We start from the raw sequence: 21809 nt of genomic DNA on the forward strand, positions 1-21809 counted from the left end.
ATCTATTTCCGTATTGAAACTGACTCATATCCGGAAATATATCGTGGTTTCGAAATCTCAGTTATTTATCTAAAGACTATCCGAAGTATTGGTTAACCACATAAAATGAGTATGAGGAACACAAGATATTTTAGTATATCTTACCATTATTCCAAAAATATGTACTTACATAACTACTAGCGTTCCGAGCGGATTTCTAGTTGAGCGTAGTATTTACGTAGGTTACTCTACGCCCAACGATTTTATCATTTCTTTTTCTGATCCATACCGTAGTGGTGTGGTAGTGGTGTGATGACTGCTGCCTTGGACCTTCCGAATAATTTTTTAGTTTTCAGTACATTATCTACATCATTATCTTTTTTTTTTTTCAATAGAACCGTTTAACATAAAACAATATTTTTTTACTTATTTTATTTTAATGGGTGATTTTGCTAACGTGATATAAAGTTAGCTCAATGCTCAGTTCCTTGATGAAACTCAAAAGTGAAAACACTTTCATTTTCCTCCAAATTTTAGCATTTTTGGTGTTATAAAGGTATTATTCAATTGTCAATAGTTCAGAATGAATTTGTCGTGTGTATCTCTATTGATAAAATTGATATTAAGAAGTTAAAATTATAAGGTACTCCCAGTTAAGAATGTAATTTTATATTAAGCTTAATTTTTTTTCACAATGAACAATATATTGGCGAACGACAATCAATCGTTTATGAAGATAAAACAATTGTTGCGTATCATTTTTTAATAGGTGATCCTGCTAACTTGATATCAAGTTAGCAGAGCTAGCTGAAATTGCAAAGGCTGCCTCTCAAAAGCTTGGAACACTGTACCGAACCAGAAAACTGTACACACCTCAACAACTTTTGATGCTTTATAAGTTCAGATCAGACCTTCTTTGGAGTATTGTTCTCATATATGAAACTGCCGAATTCCTTCCAGAAAAGAAACATCCGCCTTATTGGATTCGCGAACATCACTTGCAATCCGGAACAGTCTGGAATATCGAAGAAAGGTTGAAGATTTGTCTCTCTTCTATATATACTTTCACGGGGAGTTTTCAAGTGACTTGGCACAATTGATTGGCACAAGAGCGATACAAATCAGAAATACGCAACGGAATGTGGCTGCTCATCGTTTTGAGGTTCAACTCAGAACACCTCAAACTTCACTGTTTAAGAATTCTTTCATGAGAACGGCGTTCATGTGGAATACACTTCCTGAGAACGTTTTTCCAAATGAATTTAATCTCTAGCGATTCAAATCCAATGTGATTCACTAATTTCACACAGGCGCCACTCTAATAGCGCCTTAAGGATTTTCCTGTAGTGTTTGTGTTCTCTCCTTGGAAAAAAAACCGTTTCCAATGAAATTTTCTTTCAACACTGGTTACATGAGGGAACACTATTTGTGCCATGTCAACTTTTGTCTATTGATTAGTGTTTTCGGGGTGGCGATTTCAGATATCAAGAACTAATTTTGTATCAATCAAAAAAATAGTTTCTGAGGTGTGCGCAGTTTTATGGTTCGGAACAGTGTTCCAAGCTTTTCAGAAGCAGCCTTTTCAATTCCAACGACATGATTGTGCCAAGACATATTGGTGTTCATTTCAACCCCCAACAAACTTACCGAAGCAGAAAGCGGAATTGTCTGACATTATTATATCCGGTTCGGAGATATTTATCTTTTTGAAAAAACCGATGTCTGGATTTTTGTGGCGTTGAATTGAACCTGGTTACTTTCACTCCAATTCGAAATTATGTACTTCCAGATCATCATCAAGATATTCAAGCTCCTGCTGCCAAGTGAAGATGTGTGGATTCGCAGCCGATGTCCTGGAATCCAAATGTAATGCTGATACAAATTTGAAGTCGTCAGCAAAGCAATATATTGATTCTTGGTTTTTTCCAATAAGTCGTTGATATACAATAAAAGTTACTTCTTTGCATGATCTACACATCTTTGTATAGAGTTAATTTTTTAAAATTGATTGCTTCCTTTATTTCTTTGGAAGATTCTCACATTTTTTGTATCAAGATGGAGAAATAGAAGGCCAGAAGGCCAAAAACTTCCTTCCCAAAAATTATTAGTCGTTCTTTTCACCAACAAAGTTGGCGCCATCAGGACCTGAACTATACTGTAATACTACGTTGAGAAGTTGAAATAGACATGTAAAAGACTGAAGTCCCCATAAACGTGTCCCGGAAATGAACTTATTGTTTATTTTGAGAATACTCTGGAAATTACACGGAGAAACAAATGTCTCTGAGCAATATTTAGATTACAGTGTGTTCGAAATTTTATATTATATGAGTTTGCCTTTTCCATTCGGTATTTGGGTTCATTCCGGTTCAAGGTGGAATCGTGATGTTGGTATATTTATACCGGTATCGGTAGTATATTTTGTTTTTGACATCGCTTCTTCATAAAACGAGAAATTCCTGACTCTCAGATGAAAATCCCGGTTTAGAATAGCACAGAGACTTGTTCAGTTTTAATTATATAAATCGAACAGCCTGGTCGGTAGCCGGGTGGTTCGACGTGGGTGCTTTGTTCACTCAGTCAATCGGCCCATGTGTGAGTCGATGGTTCAAGTCCCAGGCTGAACGCTCGATTTTCACTTGCTATCGTCCAACCCGTGTTAGGAATCATGTTGGTAATTGAAAATGCAACACAGCCTGTATTGTACATCAATCATTCATTTTCAATTATTGTTTAATTTTTATGTAAATGAATTACTGTCAGATAAAAGTTTATAGATATATTATTTTTTGATATATTCAATATAACGTCTGAAAGTTACTCAGGCTTATTGTAATTACACTTTTGCACTGCCCTCATTGCATTTGCAACAAATCACACGTTAAAAGGTAAGACCTCGTTAGTCCTTAGCTCGCACAAGTTTCGACTTCTGAGGGTTGTCATTCGTAGGGGTGTGATAACTGGTTAACGGAAAAAATATATTTTAAACATATTTTAAGTCAATATTTTAACAAATTCTGAAGGCGAAAACAGTTGGGAGGAACTTGAAATATAACAGGTAATGAGGTAATGAAAATCCAAAGGAATTCCAGTTGAAACTAGCTACAATGAATAAGTCATTTGATATTGGAACTGTGAAAAATCTTGTAACACTTCAACTCAAGTGTTCAGAAGCACACATTTCTACGTAAAAATAATCCCTTATCAGCCACCACCCCACTACAACTCTCATATCAAAAATTTCAAGTGAAAATAATAGTCTGTATCCAACCCTGTAACGTTGTTGATGTCATAACGATAAGCAATGAAAAAATGAAGTATTTTTTAAAGTCTTTATTAAGTTTGAAACTAGAACAACATTTCTTTATTTGAGTTGTTCAAACAGAAATATTACATGATAATAATGAAAACAGAAATAACAAACGGGAAATTTCTTGGTTAAGTACACAATATAGTCCTAAATTTTATCACCTAGTCACTGCTGAAGATTTGATGGTTATCTCAAAATTATTCTAAAATAGTGACGTGTCAGATTAGTTTCATAACGAGTTTTTATTTTCGCCCTGTTTGAACTAAAGTTATCATTTCGTTCATTAACTTTTTTTTTTATAAAAGGGGTTCATGCACTTCAATAGTAGATTGAAATGATGTGTTTGTACTACGACCTTGGAAAATCTGGAAAGGACACTATTCGTACTGCAAAGTCCTGTACTTTATATTCTTCATGTTCCAGAAGACGTAGTAACTCGTCCACTAAAAGATATCATAACAGAGGAGACAGAACTGGAATCTCTTGGCGTTGAATAAATCCAAAACAAGCATTGTTCTCAAACACCAGAACTGAAACACTCTTCAGTTCTACCTTTCATGAAACTTCTTCAGAGAAGATTGTTGAACAGTGCTTAATTTACATTGAATTTTCATAATGATTTTAGTGAAGTTACTTTTTCAAATCGATGAAAAAATAAACTGAATGGGTTGTATGCTTCTGCAGTCCACATGATATACTTTAAAAGCTTTTGTTTTTTTACCGTACATAATCTTCTTTAAAAAGTATAAAGGTGTGGGTTGGAATTAGTTATATAATAAGAAGGTCGATTACTAAGATGGCTATTCATTTCCGTTGACGGGTATATTTGGATGGTGGCACGTTGTCTCTTTTGAGTTGATCAATGTGATCAAAAACTACTTGTGTTTAACATTCACGGCATTTAATAAAAGGTATATGTTACTTTCTAAGCGTACTCTAAATTTTAAAAAATGGTGATTAGCTGAACTTATTCTTCGAATAATTTCCAATCATTGCTGTGTTCACATTAACATTGTGTTATGCAGCAAGTCCATAGATTGAACATGTAACAAAATATACCCATATCACTTTCGTGATAGCAGCTTCTAACTTTGTTTTCATAACATAAACAAGATAAATATGAAATGTTTGAAGCCTACTCGTATGATAATTTGATGATAATACCAAACAACCAAACAAAAACGCCCAGAATGGTGTCTATCACCATAAAACGTAGGCGTATTCTCTGAAGATTATGTTCACTCCACATTCCATTTGAACAGTTAATTGATATACTTTAGTCATACGAAACCTTGTTTGTCTGTATCATTTGAACTGATATCCTAGTTCGTTGAAAATTGGAAAAAATATGTTTGGCAGGCGAAGCAGGTTATATGCACACGAAAAAACTGGTCATTTTTTGGCAATATGTCTATTTGATGAATGATGAAAAACTGAAGTCCATTTTTCATGGATTTGTATAAGTCTTACAGAAAAACCCTTGAAACATTTTGGAAGCTGCATTACGATTTGAAGCGCAGTAGATTATATTTATTTGGAAAAACCGCCTTGGGAAGTTTACTAGGTACACAAGTTGTTTTGAGTGGCTTCCGGGTTTTGCCATGGTCTTCTTTGGTTATAATCTCCAAATGTTTCAGCTGCAACTGCGGCACTCATCTTCAGTGGCGTGGTCGAAGTACTCTTCTTGACATATCAACTGAACCTGAAGTTCTCATTTCTGCCGCGTCATTTTTACTGCTGATTTTCCACGCACTTTCACCAATGACGGGCTTCGGACTTGGCTTCGTTTTGGCGCTTTTCAGTTCTGTGTGCCAGATCTTTTAGTAGATATGTGTATTTCTATGGCTTCTAAATACATTCTTGTTGAATAATGATTCGACGTTGCTAACCTCTCGGTATTTCCGAACAGGATTTTGTGTTCCTCGTCGGACAGTGCATGATCAGCGTCTGCAGACTTCTTGGTCTACCCCAATCGGCAACTCCGCTTGTGGTCAACTAGGCGAGTACCAATACTTCTTTTTGTCTGACCGATATAGACTTTACCACACTTACATGGAATCTTGTAAACTCCCGTTGATTTGAGTGGGTCTCTGCTGTCTTTTGCTGATCTCAGATAATCCGATATTTTCTTCCTTGGTTTGAAGACGGTGTTAATTTTCTCCTTCTTTAAAATATTCCAGATTCGGTTGGTGACACCTATGTCAGATAGAGTTGGTCCTCACTGGTTTTCATCTTCTCCCTTGGACGCGTAGCGAGGATTATGTGTTTTCTGTCGTAGCCGTTCGCTTGTAACACAGTTGTTAGGTGTTTTATGTCGTCATCGCCGTACCTTTCTTCACAAATTCTCAAACCTCTGTTCACCAGGGCGTTGATGACGGTTCGTTTCTGTTTTCGATGATGGGATGATGGTTGGATCCATTATGTAGGTATCGCACGAACATGGTATTCGTGGAGTTTCACTCAACTGGATACGGAGTTTCTTGATCTACAGCAAACAGTTGGTTAGTATATCTTCCACTAAATCTGCATATCAAAATATCTCAATGGGCGTTCCCAAGGCTCTGTTTTGGGGCCAATTTTATTTTTATTCTTCCCGAATGACATGAATAATATCGAATCTTCTGCCAGCTTTATTGGTTATGCAGATGCCACCAATATATTAAGTCTTTGACAAATGTGAAAATACTTTGTAACAAACGTTATATATATATATTTATATATATTTATTATATATTTGTCTTATTACTATTTCAATAGTAATAAGACAAATATAATTCGATTCCACAACTACCAAAAACAATGTGAAAATGTAACAATAAAACTGATGAAATCTTAGTTGCGCCTACTTTATCAGTTAAATTTCTTGGAATTACTATAGACGCTGGTTTAAACTGAAAAAAACATTGTACCAACTTGATCTCAAAATTGAACTCATTATGTTTTATGTTCCGAAATCCGAACATTTTGTTACGTGAACAATTATTCGTATTATATCATGCACAAGTAGCCTCCCGATTACGATATGGTATATATTATGTTTCTGGGGCGTTTCCACTCGAGCCTCAGACGTATCTATTGCACAAACACGCATTTTAAAAATTATTTGCGATACCCCAAGCAAACCATCCTATAAACCGACTTTTAAAGAATCAAAAGAATAAAAAAATTTAATAATGACATGAATTTTCATTTTAGAAATGTGTGTATACATATACACAAATAAGAATAAGTTTACTAGAATCCAACAAGTCTATAGTTATAATACGAGGAATTGCGTGTTTCATCAGTTCGGACTCCCATTTTCTAATATAATATAAATTGATTTGAAATCCCTGTAAAAATCTGTAAAAAATTAAAAAAGATTAAACGAAAAATAACAGTTTAATCAAGCAAAAACTGAAATTACAAAGAAATAACATACAAGCAACAACCAAAAAAACCAAAAAAAAAGAAATATTAATACGAGCTGAAAATTAAAAAAATTAAAAAATATTATTAACAAGAAATGAAAATTAAAAATTAAATGATTTCAAACCAAGTTACGTCACGACGTTTTGATTGATAGTATCCATAATCGTCTTCGGGTGATAACTGGAGAATTCGAGCTGATTTCCACATTCCGTACTGTAAATACGAGTATGTTGTATCTTCGAAATCTTCTGAATATTTGAGTTTGAAGATTTTTAATAAACTGTCTAAAGAAATAGTTAGTTCGGCTAATATTTCTATTTTTAAAACTCGCTTGAGAACATATTTACTCGACAATGCGTTTTATACATTGGATGAATTTTGTATTCTTTAGATTATAAGTCACTATTCCTATATGTTGTATCATCTTTGGGAAAATAAATGTGCAATTATTATTATTATTATTATCGATCTGTGTGTTTTTTCTTCCTGGACACCTTATGACCTAGTTGATTACCTTCTTTGATTAGTTAAACATTAGAGAATGTGATTTGGAGGTTTTCTTCTAATTTCATGATGAACTGGATTTTTGGATGAAAGCTATTCAGATGATTTAGGAAGTTCTGAAGTTCTTTTCCGGAAGCCAATCAAAACATTGACATCAGTCGTGAAAACCTACATTTCTAATGTATGAGTTATTCAAAAATGTGATTCGAGATGGAACTTTACGCGATGGGCAGCTGTAGTTTGCCCCTTTCTTATTATATTTGTATATATATGCCAGTCGAACAGTAACAGTATCTAAGGGAAATAGTCAAGTCCGCAACCCCCCCTTATATGTTCCTAGCTAGAAAGGTTGCTTACGATATTTGGGTCTCCGGTCTGGTGGATGGATCATTTGATATGGGCAGTATACTGCATTATGACAAGTAGATGCATTTTCAAGGCAATAACTTTCATATAAAATTTCATAAAATAAAAAAAATCACATGAGCAGCAACTTTACTGTTTTAATCAGTGACGATCTGACGTGAATAGTTGCATAATATTCAATGACATGACAATATCCTAGGCATCTAGATGTCTAGATTCCGTTCTTTTTATAGAATCGGATAAATGAGTTGCGTCTGTTCAATTCATCATAAATTGAGTACCTAAGTAAGAGAAGGGGTTATGCTAAAAAGTTGTTCTAAATTATACCGTCACATGTGGACCATAATACGAACTCCTTGGAAGTGTGCCATATCACCATGGCTCCTTCTTATACTGAGTTACTCAGTTGCTGTGTCTGAAGTTTCTGGTACAAAAAATGAATATTTCATTAGAAATCTTGGAAGTTGCCTCTTCCGATGCTGTGTGTGAGACCAGACAAGTTTCGTCAACATCATGAAAAGCAATTTGAGGCCTCACAATTCAGTGTAGGAGAAAAATATCGTCAAGGAAAGAAGAGATATTATTCATAGCTTACTATCACTTATCAAATATTATAAATCAACGACGTATTTCGAAAACTTGGACGTACCTAAGGTTCAAACCCAAGAAACGACAACCCTCAGAAGTCGAAACTTGTGCGAGTATGTGATTCCTAACACGGGTTGGACGATAGCAAGTGAAAATCGATCGTTCAGACTAGGGATTGAACCACCGATCAACACGGCAGTCAATTCGAGTGAGTCAACAAAGCACCCACGTCGAACCGCCTGGCTACCCACCGAAAAAACTGTTTAAAAAAGCAGTTTAATCTTTCTCTTGAAGATGATCACTTGGTGATCGAAACACGTGTCGAGGTACTTATGATGCACTGCTCTGTTTTGGTGTAGTAATGAATATTACTGGAGTTTTTTCTCGACACCAAATCGTTATTTTTTACACCTCGACACGTGTTTCGATCACCAAGTGATCATCTTCAAGAGGAATATTAAACAGTTTAATCTTCCTCTTGAAGATGATCACTTGGTGATCGAAACACGTGTGGAGGTGTTAAAAATAACGATTTGGTGTTGGGAAAAAACTCCAGTAATATTCACGAGGCGAGGTGGTGAAATAACGGTTTGGTGTTGGGATAAAACTCCAGTAATATTTATTACTAATAATATTTGTTGATTGCTTTAGGACATCCTTATATGCATACATTATTTTGAAAATATATAAATGAATGACATAAATAACAAAAATGATGATATGATAGAAGAAAAATAAAATAAAAACCATTTTCAATGATTCCAGAATGGTTTCAACATGAGGATATACATAATGAATATATTACCAAACAGAAAAAAGAAAATCAAGTATGATATTTTATATAATTCATGAGTTTTTTTTATTGGAAAAGATTCATTGAATCTTTCAACGAAAGTGAGAGTTTGTTATACTCAAACAAACCTTTATAAAATAAAGACTTCATCGTACTAGTGAAATTAGTTCGAGGAAGGTGGAATTTTTGGGAGCTACTCGCTCTTGTTTAGTGGTTATGGATTTGATATTTATATATACAGAAATTTTCAAAATAAGTTAGAAGCAAGTTATGTGTTAGTTTGAAAATGAATATCATTGCTAACTCGTACAGTCTCTGGGAAACAGACAGCCACTGCAATGTATTTAACATGTTTGATATACCTACTAGAATACCTATTCACTTGTAAAATAATCCCCATTCCACGATTCTGTAACTTTTGTAAAGCCGATACCTTATTTTGGTCAAATGAGTATAACAGACTAGTACAATAATGAAAATGGGCTTGGATTATACAATTATATAATGTAATTTTTGAGTACATCGAAAGCTGAGATGAAATTCTTGAGATAAAATATATTTTTTAGTAATTTGAGCATGAAGAGATAAACGATAATCCACCATGAAACCTAAGTATTTGAATTCACTTACGAACTCTATTACATCACCTGCAATTTGTAATCTTATGTTAAATTGTTGATGAGTGATAGCTTATAACCAGTTGATAAGATCATATATTTTATTTTGGGGGTGTTGAGTTTTAATATATTCCTATTCATGTACTTGAAAACATTTCTTAGTTCATTATTCATTTAATCAGCTACTGTTTCTATATTATCTCCTGAAATTGATAACAAAGTGTCGTCTGCAAAATGGATCATGAAATCACAACCATGGATGGTATCTATATCATTCAGGTAGATTAAAAATAATATAGGTCCCAAAACACTCCCCTGAGGTACCCCTAAAATGACATCGCGAGATGATGACACTGAATCCTTCATTTTGGTTACCTGTTTGCGTTGTGATAGATAATCAGTCAGCCATAACAAAACAGTTTCCCTGATACCAATACTTTGCAGTTTATTTTGTAATATGTGGCCACCAATTGTCTCAAAAGCTCTTTTAAGATCTAAAAATACGGTTATGATATAATGTCCCTTATTGATTCTTTCCATTTTGATATTGTGACTTGTAATGCAGACTCACATGAATGGTGTTTTCTGAAACCTGACTGATATTTCAGTAAAATATCATTATTTTCTAGATATTCAATGAGTTGATTATAAACAACGAGTTCTAATATTTTTTCAATACAACCAAAGGTTCCAAAGTGTGCATTACAAATCCACGTATACCTACCTATAGCAGCAATTGTCTCTTAGCTCACAAAATTCATATAATGAATGCTAGTTCGAAAAAATAATTTTACGTTATAAATGTGTTGACCCTTGACCCTATCATATTTATATGATATATAAATTTAGATATATCCCCAAGTAAAATGTATCGCTTGATGTCGATTTTCCGTTGGCACGTTTCGTGAAATAATTGCATTTTTAAAATCCCGTTCTATAAATCACTAATTACTCTTCTCTTGCGACACAGATCTAAAATTAGAATTCGATTTATATCGGCAATTGGCTGCATGCTTTAGAAGTTCCAATTTGTCATTTTTGTTTTCTAAGCCATCCTCTCTCGCAAATGGATAATTTACTCATTGAAATGTGAGTATTGATTGGGAATTGTCTTTAAATCCATGGAATTTAACAACGCTGAATATTTCAAATGTAGAAATGTACTTTTGTATCTGTGATTTTTTTAATATTTTACTACATGATTCACAATTAAAGAATACTCCAGAAAAACACAAAAATACTGCACATTTATACTGTTGATTTTCCATGCACTTTCACTAATGGCTGGTTCGCGCATACTTCTCGCGCGATTTGGATGACTTCGCTTCGTTTTGGCGCTTTTCAATGGTGTGTGCCAAATCTTTGATAGATATGTTCTCTCTTTCTTTCTGTCGAAGTTCTCTTGAACCTGACCTGTACATTACCGTGTATGGTATTATGAATAGTCATAATTCATTGAATTATCAATTAGTAGTTTGTTTGAATGTGGTTGACAATGTTCCATGGTAAATTTCATCAGTTTGGACTTCCATTGTCTAATATGATATATTATTTGAAATTCCTGAAACAACAAATGAAATTGGAAATCAAAATGAATAGCTGAAAATAACAATTAACTTTTGAAATGAAGTTCTCTTGAACCTGACCTGTACATTACCGTGTATGGTATTATGAATAGTCATAATTCATTGAATTATCAATTAGTAGTTTGTTTGAATATGGTTGACAATGTTCCGTGGTAAATTTCATTAGTTTGGACTTCCATTGTCTAATATGATATATTGTATTTGAAATTCCTGAAAGAACAAATGAAATTGGAAATTAAAATGAATAGCTGAAAATAACAATTAACTTTGGAAATGAAATTAGGTACAATAAAATAGAAATAAGCAAAAAATTACAGGATTATATGCCTGACGTTTTGTGTATCATTGTTCGTCAGTCTCAGACAATTATTGCTTTTCTGCCAGAAATAAGTTTAAAGAGGTTTTTATATTTGGCCGTTTCGTCTCAGTTGGTACTGGCAGATAGAGCCATGGATAATCTCTGGAATATATAGAAATTTATCAGGTATCCCTTTTTATCCCTATTTATTCGAGTTTTGACTGTTCATGAAAGTGCTATGAACCCAACGTCTGAATGAGTATAATACAAATATTTCGCAAATGATTCGTTTTATTAGGTGTTTTTATTGGAATAACGATGTTATTGTTGTATTATTGGTGCCATCATAGAATTATAGGTTATAACACTTGAACTGAAGATGTGGCAACCAGCGTGATGAAAAATTGATTGAATCCATTGACGCTCTGTTCTGAAGATGAAGACTCTAGGAACGAAGATAGGAGGCTCTATTTGTCAATTTATCTGGTACACTTCAGGTTACTGATGAAATAAAACTACTGAGCAGTCATGGAATTGTTGATTGCATTTCGGACTATGAGAAACACACCACCTCGATCGCAATCAAAGTAAACTTGATTTAGTTTTGAAAAAGTCTATATATAATATGAAGTCAACGAATGGTAGTTATTCAAATTATAGAATAAGAAAATGAGATCCATCGAAAGAAAGGACGGATTTTATCAATAAAAATATTTCCGGGTAGCTTATTAGTAAGAATCTGAGAGGAAAATGGTGGTGGTTTCCCTTCTCTGTACAATGCATGGCAAATCCACAAAAAATATAGAAGAACTCTACCGCAATCGGAATTCACAAGAGAGATTATGGAAAAACTTTTGACATAACTCCGAAAGGCACTGTGAAATGTCAACATCCTCAATGTCAGTTACATCGAACAGAATATCCGCTTTGATAAAAAGAAGCACTTGGTTGTTTGCATTCCACTGGAAACAAGTGAACGATATGCTAGAGAAGAGTGTTCGACTTTGTGCAAGAAATGTTATATAGGACTGTTTTTCGATATTTTATGCCAAATAAATGATGCAAAGATGATGATATCTCTCCGTACGAAGACACCATCTACAGGAACGATAGAAAACTCGATCCTCGAAAATCAAGGGTAAACAAGACTTCCCAAGGCGATCAGCTGCAAAGCTAGCTTTGTGTTCGGTAAAATAATTTGTTATGTTGTCTGTTGAGATGTGAATGGAAAACAGTGCAAGATTTATTAAAAAAGTCAAATATATATATATATATATATATATATATATATATATATATATATATATATATAAATCCTTTATTTATTCAAAGACTAATAAATTATACATATAAGTGAATAACAATTTTAAAGAAATCGATACAATCTAAAAATTATAGTATTTTTTTTTGTAACTTGTACATTGTCATTAAGCTGTAATATACTTATATTAAAAATAATTAATTACTAATTTACATCTCACCTCAAATATATTGTAAAATCTTATAAGTGAAATTAATAAATTAAACGTCGCGTCGTTCTATAGAACTGAAGTCAACAAAGTAAAATATTTACAATCTATGGTTCCTAAACATTTGAGAATTTATGTGTAGGTAAGTATCGACCGACAGATTTCGGATTATAGCACGGATTAGTTCGAAAGCAAAGAAAGCTATAGAGAAATAAGTGCGATAATTACAAAATGTGATTGAAGTATAGTGTTGAGTTGTTATTTATGTTGCTAAAGTTATAAATATTAATAAACCGGTTACTTTTGTATTTTTTATTGATAACCTACATATTAATAGAAAATTAGTGACAGCGATAGTCCGTAACAATATTTTGTAGTACTCTTCGAAGTCTTCTACGATCAATCATGTAATATTGAAATCCACTAATTATTTAAAATAATTTGTCAATCTAATAATAACACTGATGATCTTCAAACAAGACTCAACCCCTAACGGAAGCAATAAACTCTTTGGAAGGTTCGAAATAGATGAACATTTCAACCTAGCAGACCACTATTATAATATTCATGCAGTCATTGTTCACTGTGGTTCTGGCGTTGAATTTGGTCATTATTACGCCTTGGTCAAAGACGAAACGGACTGGTTTAAGTTTGACGATAGTAGTGTCACGAAGTGTTCTGGCGATACATTGAATTTATTGGAGCCTCTGGAGACACCCTACATTTCGTTTTATAAGAGAGAGGACATTGTTAGATCAAGATCTTCAGATGATGTGGTGCCGGGTTTTCTTGTACTGAAAAAGCAAATGCGCCACTGGAATCAATGAAGTCGCCCCGGAGCGCCAATTAATTTTTATTGTTGTTTGTATTTTATTTTTATCGTTGTTTTAATAAAATTTATATTGTTATATTATGAATTGCATTTAGTTCACGGCTTACTTTCAACCATCACATCACCAACAGTCCGTATGATTTCGTTATTAGAAATTTAATCTCTGATGAAGTTAAATTGTAGTTTTGTTTTTTTTTGAAATTGGTGAAACACTTCGTACTTCATTTTATCTCAAATTGTTTTTTATGGACAAATGGTGGAGTCAAATGTGTAAAGTCATTTGAACACTTTCAGTAAAAGTATCTATAGAAGAGAGGCAAATCTCCTACCTTTCTTCAATGTTCCAGGCTATCAAGGTTGCTAATGTTCGCGTCTCCAATGAGGCGAATGGTCTTTTCTGGATCGAATCCTGCAACTTCAGGGTATGATTGGGGCAGAGCTCCACACATGAGAACAATACTCCAAATAAGGTCTGATCTGAGCTTTATGAAGCATTAAAAGTTGCTGAGGTGTGTACAGTTTTCTAGTTCAGAACAGTGTTCAAGCTTTTGAGAAGAAGCCATTGCAATTGCAGCGACATGATTGTGCCAAGACATATTGGTGTCCATTTTAATCCCCCCAAACTTATCGAAGCAGAAATCAGAATTGTCTGACCTGAAATTATTATATCCGGTTCGGAGATATTTACCTTCTTGGAGAAAACCGATGCATGGGTTTTTGTGGCATTGAATTGGACCTGGTTCCTTTCACCCCAAATCGAAATCACTTCTAGATCCTCATTAAGATATGCAACCTCCTGCTGCCGGTGAAAATGTTCCTCCGTAGCCGATGTCCTGGAATCCAAATGGAATGACAAGATAAATATGCTGTCATCAGCAAAGCAATATATTGGATTCTCGGTTTTTTCCAATAAGTCGTTGATATACAATAAAAAGAGGGTTATTGTGAAAGTATTAGAGAGATATCCATCGATGGCCACTTGCAGGGAACGTTTTTTCAGGAAGTTGAAGAGCCATACACAAAAGTGATCCGACAAGCCACAGCATCGAAGTTTGCCAGCGAACCCTCATACCACATACGGTCAAAGAAATATCAAACGGTTTCGATTCTGAACAGAATCTCATCTTCCAGGTTGTAACTTCTATTGATTCAAACACAGTTAATTACAAAATGAGTTATACTTTGAAATAAATATTTGTAGTTACCAGCAAAGAGACCTTGTATCGTATGTAAAAGAGAGGTGAAATTTACACTCAATCCATCTTTGCTATCAGTTAGCTACTGTATTCAAAAACACTGTATTGCCATACAATGGCTTCTTCGGACACTCTAAATTAAGTATGATTGTCTTTTTTGTTTCAGATTTGGTGCATTGTACTAACGAACCCAACGTATCAATCCCACAGCTAGCAAATTTGTTGATTGAAAGATCACAAAACACAAACTGGATAGTTGTATATAAAGCCTTAGTCACAGTCCATCATATGATGTGTTATGGAAATGAAGTGAGTATACAGATCATGTCGTAATTCGATATCAATTATTTATAGTACTCTTTGTTCAAATTGTCAATCTGTTGACGAGTTATGAAAGAAAAATTGAATAATTTATGAAAATAACTTTCAATTTTTTCACACCAATCAGTTACAAAATGTGCCAGGTTTTAACTAAAAAATCATTAATAGATTTACCACATTCGATTTAACTTCAGGTAGAGAACATTATTTTCCTACGAGTACTCATAAAAACAACCTTTCAGTAGCGGTATATCCATAATGAAAACATCGATCCTATTTCTAGGGAGGAGACTCCCATATAGCCTATTCTCACAATGTCAAGTTCTTGGTTGTCGTTGACATTACTCTGTTTTCACTAAATCGTATTACATTACAATCTAAACCTCTGATAATGAAAGTAAGCACCTGTCTCGGGCTTATTTTTTATATTCAATTTATTTATTCCTTTCTTTGGAAGTTTCACAGCCTTCAAGGTTTCTTTTCCAAAAAAAAATAATCTCTCCAAAAATATTTCATTTTTGTACAACTGTCATTAAAAGTGACATTTTTAATGGTTGTCAAGAGTATTAAAAGATGATGTTTACAAAGAAGCGTGTTAAAATTATTTTTAACACTAGTGATAAAAGTATTTTTATAACGATTTTTTTTGGCCAAATAACAATAAAGAAAACATAATTATTCAATTTTGAAGTAAGTTTTATTATGAACAATAATAGATATAGACTTGTGATGCACTGTTTGGAACCTTTGGTGTAATAATGAATATTACTGGAGTTTTTTCCCAACACCAAACCGTTATTTATAACACCTCAACACGTGTTTCGATCACCAAGTTATCATCTTCAAGAGTAAGATCAAACTAATCATAGTTACAAAGCTATACCTATTTATACCTTAGATACCTGTTTCAGGTACCTGCGTTTTGAGTGTCTCAAATTAATTTTACAATTTGCCTTATCTACTTGTCTTGAATTAATTTTACAACGAGTCCTTATGTAATAGTCAGGTAAATCTACATATACTATACATACAGTTCATCCCCAGAGTATGCACCATATGCGAAACTTATTTATTAAGGGTTTTTGGACAAAAAGTTATTCTTGATAAAAGTTTGTGCATCCCCTAAAACTAAACATGCACCAACAAAATACAGTACAACACACGTAATATACGAGGAGCCTTCAAATATTTAATTTTGTGACAAGTGTTCACTCTTGTCCGAAAATCAGCAATGAAAAATACATCTAGATTTGAAGTCATGGCCATCTGAATGAAGTTTTATTTTTTTACCCATTTTTTTTAAATGGGGACTAAGAAAAAAATTTTTGCTAAAACGATAAATAGACAGCATCCTGTATACGACGGTTCATTTTACAAATCACACAACTGTCGTGCTAACCACCGTCAATTGTTTCGAAAAGTAAATTAATTTTCAAAGTTTTCGGTGCAAAGTTATTTTAATTTTTTATTAACACCGAAAATTACTCAAAATTATACAGTATTGTAAAAAAACTCAATATTCAATAATATCAAATCAAAACATTAAAATAAAATAGGCATTTCGGAACAAACTCATTGATTTTCTGGAAATTCAACTTAAAACACGTCTTCAGACTCCAACACCCGCTTCAGAACCCCGTTTTCCAAGGTAAGGAAATTCCATTGGGCCCAGTAGGACTCAACTGCTGAAGAATAACCTGCGACCTCCTGCTAGATGCTCTTCGATAACTTTTCTTACATCAATGACTAAACCAAGATTTGGGTCTTTCGCTTGGTCTTCCTTGATCTTATTGTCCTCCCAGTTGTTGTCTACGGCTGTAGTTCTACAAATAGCTGCTTCCTTCTTTTCTGTTCGTCGACAATGAGAGCAGTCATCGGTGCATGGTCTCCGTGACAGGGCATCTGCGTTTTTATGGCTAGTCCCAGCTCGATGTTCTATTTTAAGTTGAATTCTTGAAGTCTCTCGATCCAGCGCGCTACTTGGCTTCGGCGTTTTTGAACTGCAGAAGCCATTTGAGAGCTGCATGGTCCGTTCCCAACAGAATTCTTCTCCCATACACGTATTTGTAGAAATGTTCTACACCTTTGACAACGGCCAACAGCTCTCGCCTGGTGACACAGTAATTGCGCTCTGGTTTAGTGAGTGTTTTGCTGAAGTAGTCAATATCTTTCTCCTGTCTATCCTGGTTCTGAGAAAGGACTGCTGGCGTCCGTATCTAAAATGAACTTTTCGTCCGGTAGCAGATAGCTCAAAACAGGAGCGTTGATGAAAGCTCTTTTCAACTTTTTGAATGAGTCTTGGCATTCCTAAGACCACTGGAACTGGATCTGCCCTTCTGTGAGTCGGGTCATTGGTTTGTTGGCAAACCCTAGCACATATCTGCGGTAGTAGGTACACCAACCATAGAAGCTCCCAAGCTGATGTATGTCTTTTGGAATGGGCCAATCCTGCTTTGATTTATTGTTCGTCTACCGCCACTCCTTCCCCAGAGACAACGTGGCCAAGGTAACGGACTTCTTTCTGGAACAGATGGCATTTTTTGGGACTAACTTTCAATCCAGAACTTCTCAGACGCATGAATACCTTCTCCAGATTTTTTGAGTGATCGTCGAAAGATTTTCCGACCACGATTATATCGTCGAGATACACTAGCACTAGAACCATCTCCATCAATCTCTCAAAGGTCGCTGGAGTATTACAAAGACCGAATGTCATAACCGTGAACTGCCACAATCCTAAGTCGATGGTGAAAGCTGTCTTTTCTCGATCTTGAGGGGCGAATTCAACTTGCCAATATCCACTCTTCAAATCCAAAGTCGAGAAAATTGTGGATCCGGCTAGCGTGTCTAGGATGTCGTCGATTCTTGGTAGCTGCCTTTCTTCGTCACGTTATTTAGTTGGCGATAGTCCACGCAGAACCTTGTCGAGCCGTCCTTCTTCTTCACGAATACGACTGGGGAAGACCAGGGGCTGTCAGAAGGTTCGATGACTCCTTTTTTCCATATCGTGACTATCTTGTCTGCCTCTCCTTTCTTGGCAAGAGGGAGTCTTCTAGCTGATTGCCGGATTGGTCGGGTATTCCCAGTGTCGATTCTATGCTGAACCACATTCGCTCTACCGCCTTTTCCTTCTCCAATATCGAAGATTTCCTGGTACTTCTTGACTAACTCGCCCAATTCAATCAACTTCTCCAGCTCTTTAGGCAAGTTGTTGGCTTCTCTAATCGAACTGCGTACACTCCGTATCACAGAGGAAATGGACGAATTGTGCCCCAGCATTGGTCACGGGAAAGTAGTTGACATTCATGTCCCTGATCGGCACAACTTTATCAACACGCAACAGGGGCTTTCCCAGTGCGATTCCTAGTCCAATTTTCTCATCATGTATCTTGGGCTCGAACATTACCACCTTGCCGCTACACGCACTTCCGTCCAAGCGAGCCTCTAGGATGGTTTCAGCCCTCTCAGGTACGCACACGTCTTCAGCCAACAGAACCCTGATCATATATTCGCTTCTTCCATGAAGCACCAGCTCTTCTCCGCCGACACGTAGGACGCCGTCTTGAAAATTCAGCTCGAACCCTCTGGAATTCATGTCCATTCCAATAATCGCATCGTCCTCGATGTCCGCCACCAATGCTTGATTTTTCAAAAGAGTGCTGCCCAACACCAATTCGATTGGTAGTTCTCCAAGTACAGTGGCTGGCTCCCCTGTTGTGGTGCCGTAGCTTCCAAATTGACGGTTCAATTCTTGCCGGTTTTGGTTTTGGCAAAGGTTGGCCCAAGAATGGTTCTCGTCGCACTTGTATCTAGCAGCATGGTGCAAGGCTCGTTGTTGATGAGGCCGTCTTCGAAAACACCTATGTCTTGTCGTTGGAGAATGGCAACATATGCGTTTTGTACGGCGGCTTGCTGGGTACAGTCCGACGATTGCCCCTTCTCATCGACCCCCTATAGTTTTCCTGATTTGGTGTCGATTCTTTGAATGCTAGATATTTGTTACGCACATGCCCCACTTTCCCACAGTTCCAGCATCTTATTTGTTTTCTCTCAGGCAACACTTCTTTCATTACCTTTCTGATGGTGGCCTCAATATGAGCAGGCACCTGTCCATCTTCCTCGAACTTTGGTCTGGCTCTTGCAGGATTGTTTTGCAGCCTCAAACTCCAGAGCGCTTGCCAGTGCATTCACGCGTTTCTTGGTCGCGAAGTCCGTCCAAGAATGCCTGAACTGCTTACCGTTCCATTACATTTTCCGGTGAAGCAGGATATGCCAGACGAACCAATCGAGCTATGTCGGCTTCAAACTCCTCTAGGGATTCTCCTGATTTCTGGCAGCGGTTCTTCAGCTGTGAATGGTAAACATGCTCTAGGTGTGCCTATCCATACCGTAGGTCAAGATGCTTTATAAGTTGGTAATAGCCTTCCTTTTCATGGACCGTGAGGGTTTGCAAAATATTCGTTGCTTCTCACCGCAACGCCAGTGTTAATGCTACCGCCTTTTTTCTCCTGCATTCCATCCATTCGCTATGGCCGCAGCTTCGAGTTGTCGGCGGTAATTTGCCCAGGGAGTTTTTTCGTCGAACTGGGGCGGCTTCATGGAGAGCTTTCCTGGTTCGAAACTGACTTTCACATCTTTCAGTTCCGGAATTGAGTTTTCGGAAACATTTTCTGTGGTGTAGGCAGAATTAACGATTTGTTTTTGCAACTTGCTAATTGTTTCCTTCATCTTGCTGATTTCTGCCTGAACTCCGCCTTTGATTTCCTCTACTCATGTGTTTATTTCCTTCCTGATTTTGTCTATCTCTGTCTCGATGGTTCCTATCCTTTCTTCGAGTAGACTCGCCACACAACAAAGTTCTTCCTTTAAGTCTTCATTTCTAGAAGTTTGTCTGCCAAACTCTTCGAATTTTCCAGAAGCTTCCCCTCCAGGCACTTCGAACTTTGTTGAAATTCTTCTTTAAAACTCACCGAATTTTTGCGAAGCTTCTACTCCAGACTTTCCGAATTTTGTTGAAGTTCAGCGATTTTGTATTCTCATCGAGTTTGCTTATTATTGAACTCAAATCACCCCCAGAAACTTCGAATAAATATGTTTCGGGATCTTCTCCTGATTCAGTCAAGTTATTCCACAGTCTCTTCTGGAGTACTGATTTCTTTCCAGAACAATCTAGCTCCCTCTCCTCCAATTCTTGCTTCAATTCGGCGATTTTCAAGTCCGCTGGGCGCACTTTCCTCGAACACATTTTGTCTCTTATTGTCTATTTTCCACAAAACTGTATATGTTCACTTATTTTAATCGAGTTCGAAAACACTCATTTATTTTCACAAGTCTGTTTTTCGCGAGAAAGGTTAGTTATTATTTAGTTTATATTTACGTAGTCCGTAGGCCTCGAAACACATCGAATCATCAGTCTCTCTGCACGACAAATAAATTTCACCTCAATACAAAGATTGTCCACCAAGCGCTCACAAATTTATTTTAAAAATCCACTTCTGATCACCACTTGTAACAATTTAAAGAATTAACTGTCTTAAACAAATTTATTTCTTACAATATTTCACTATCACAAACTAATTTATATTCAACACTTAGCAACTAACGCTTAATTTATTTCCACTATTTGAATTCTTTGTTTAACCGCTCGATTCACTTTCTGAAATCAACTGCCCTCTCTGAACGAGAAGCGGGCCTTATATATCGGTAACGATCGTTATAGATTTCTCTAGTGGTTTCGGTACTCAACTAGAATTTAACCGGCGGTTTGTCGACTGCATTCCTTTTGCGGTGATGTCATGTGTTTATTCGCTGACTGAGATATCGGTCAGGGGCGGCTTCAGATTCGTTACATTCTTTTATCAGCCAGAAACTTTCAATAACTTGACCTTTACTTAGCCAACGAACATTTCGTCGTGTTGCAGTTAAGTCAGAATACGCTGTCAGAAAGAAACTCCTTGCAATGTCGGTGCTGAAGAGCAGAATGAGATCTCAAAAAATTAATCAACTTGACCAAGCTGTCCATCACTTCTTTCAGTGTCGCACTAAGTTTTCCACAAAACGCTGCCTGGTGAATTACGATATTAGACCTGAGTTTTTATCCCTGATTCTCTTTACTACGACTTTTTCTGAGCCAATCATTGCTGGGGCCCCGCCAGTTGAAAGTGACACTATTTTAACTCAATTAATATTAGATTTAGTAATAAATAAATATTCTCCTCGAGTGTAACCTTTCAACGGTAATATTGCTAGCAACTCTTCCCTAAAAATCTGGTACTCAATATCAAGAAATCTTAAGAAAGTAGACGTTTGTTCATCATCAACAATGTCACATGATTCATCAAGTGCTATGGCGTAGCAAGAAGCCTTTTACAAAAGTTCAAGAAGAGTGTTTTTAATATCAGCAGCAAAAATTTCCGTTTTATGCAGCGACAACATCTTTTTTTCTTCTTAACTGTCGTGCCTATTTCTAGCATACATTTTTTCACCATCTCAGAATCTGAAAATGGTTTCTGCTGTTTAATGAGGACTGAGATTGAAGT

At 35.8% G+C, this 21809-nt stretch overlaps 1 protein-coding gene across 2 annotated transcripts in view; it reads left to right on the top strand.

The window, feature by feature from the left end:
• LOC111510853 (phosphatidylinositol-binding clathrin assembly protein LAP) overlaps positions 1 to 21809 on the top strand; it is a 131369-nt gene that overhangs the window by 45055 nt on the left and 64505 nt on the right. For both annotated transcript variants that reach the window (XM_074181900.1, XM_074181901.1), the window contains exon 2: positions 15116 to 15258. In XM_074181900.1, coding sequence (XP_074038001.1) covers positions 15116 to 15258 — 143 coding nt within the window. The remainder of the gene's footprint in view (positions 1 to 15115; positions 15259 to 21809) is intronic.

This window comes from Leptinotarsa decemlineata, unplaced genomic scaffold (genome assembly GCF_025532065.1).
Source record: "Leptinotarsa decemlineata unplaced genomic scaffold, Ldec_3_MD MMD2_tig00026317_RagTag_RagTag, whole genome shotgun sequence".
NCBI lineage: Eukaryota > Metazoa > Arthropoda > Insecta > Coleoptera > Chrysomelidae > Leptinotarsa > Leptinotarsa decemlineata.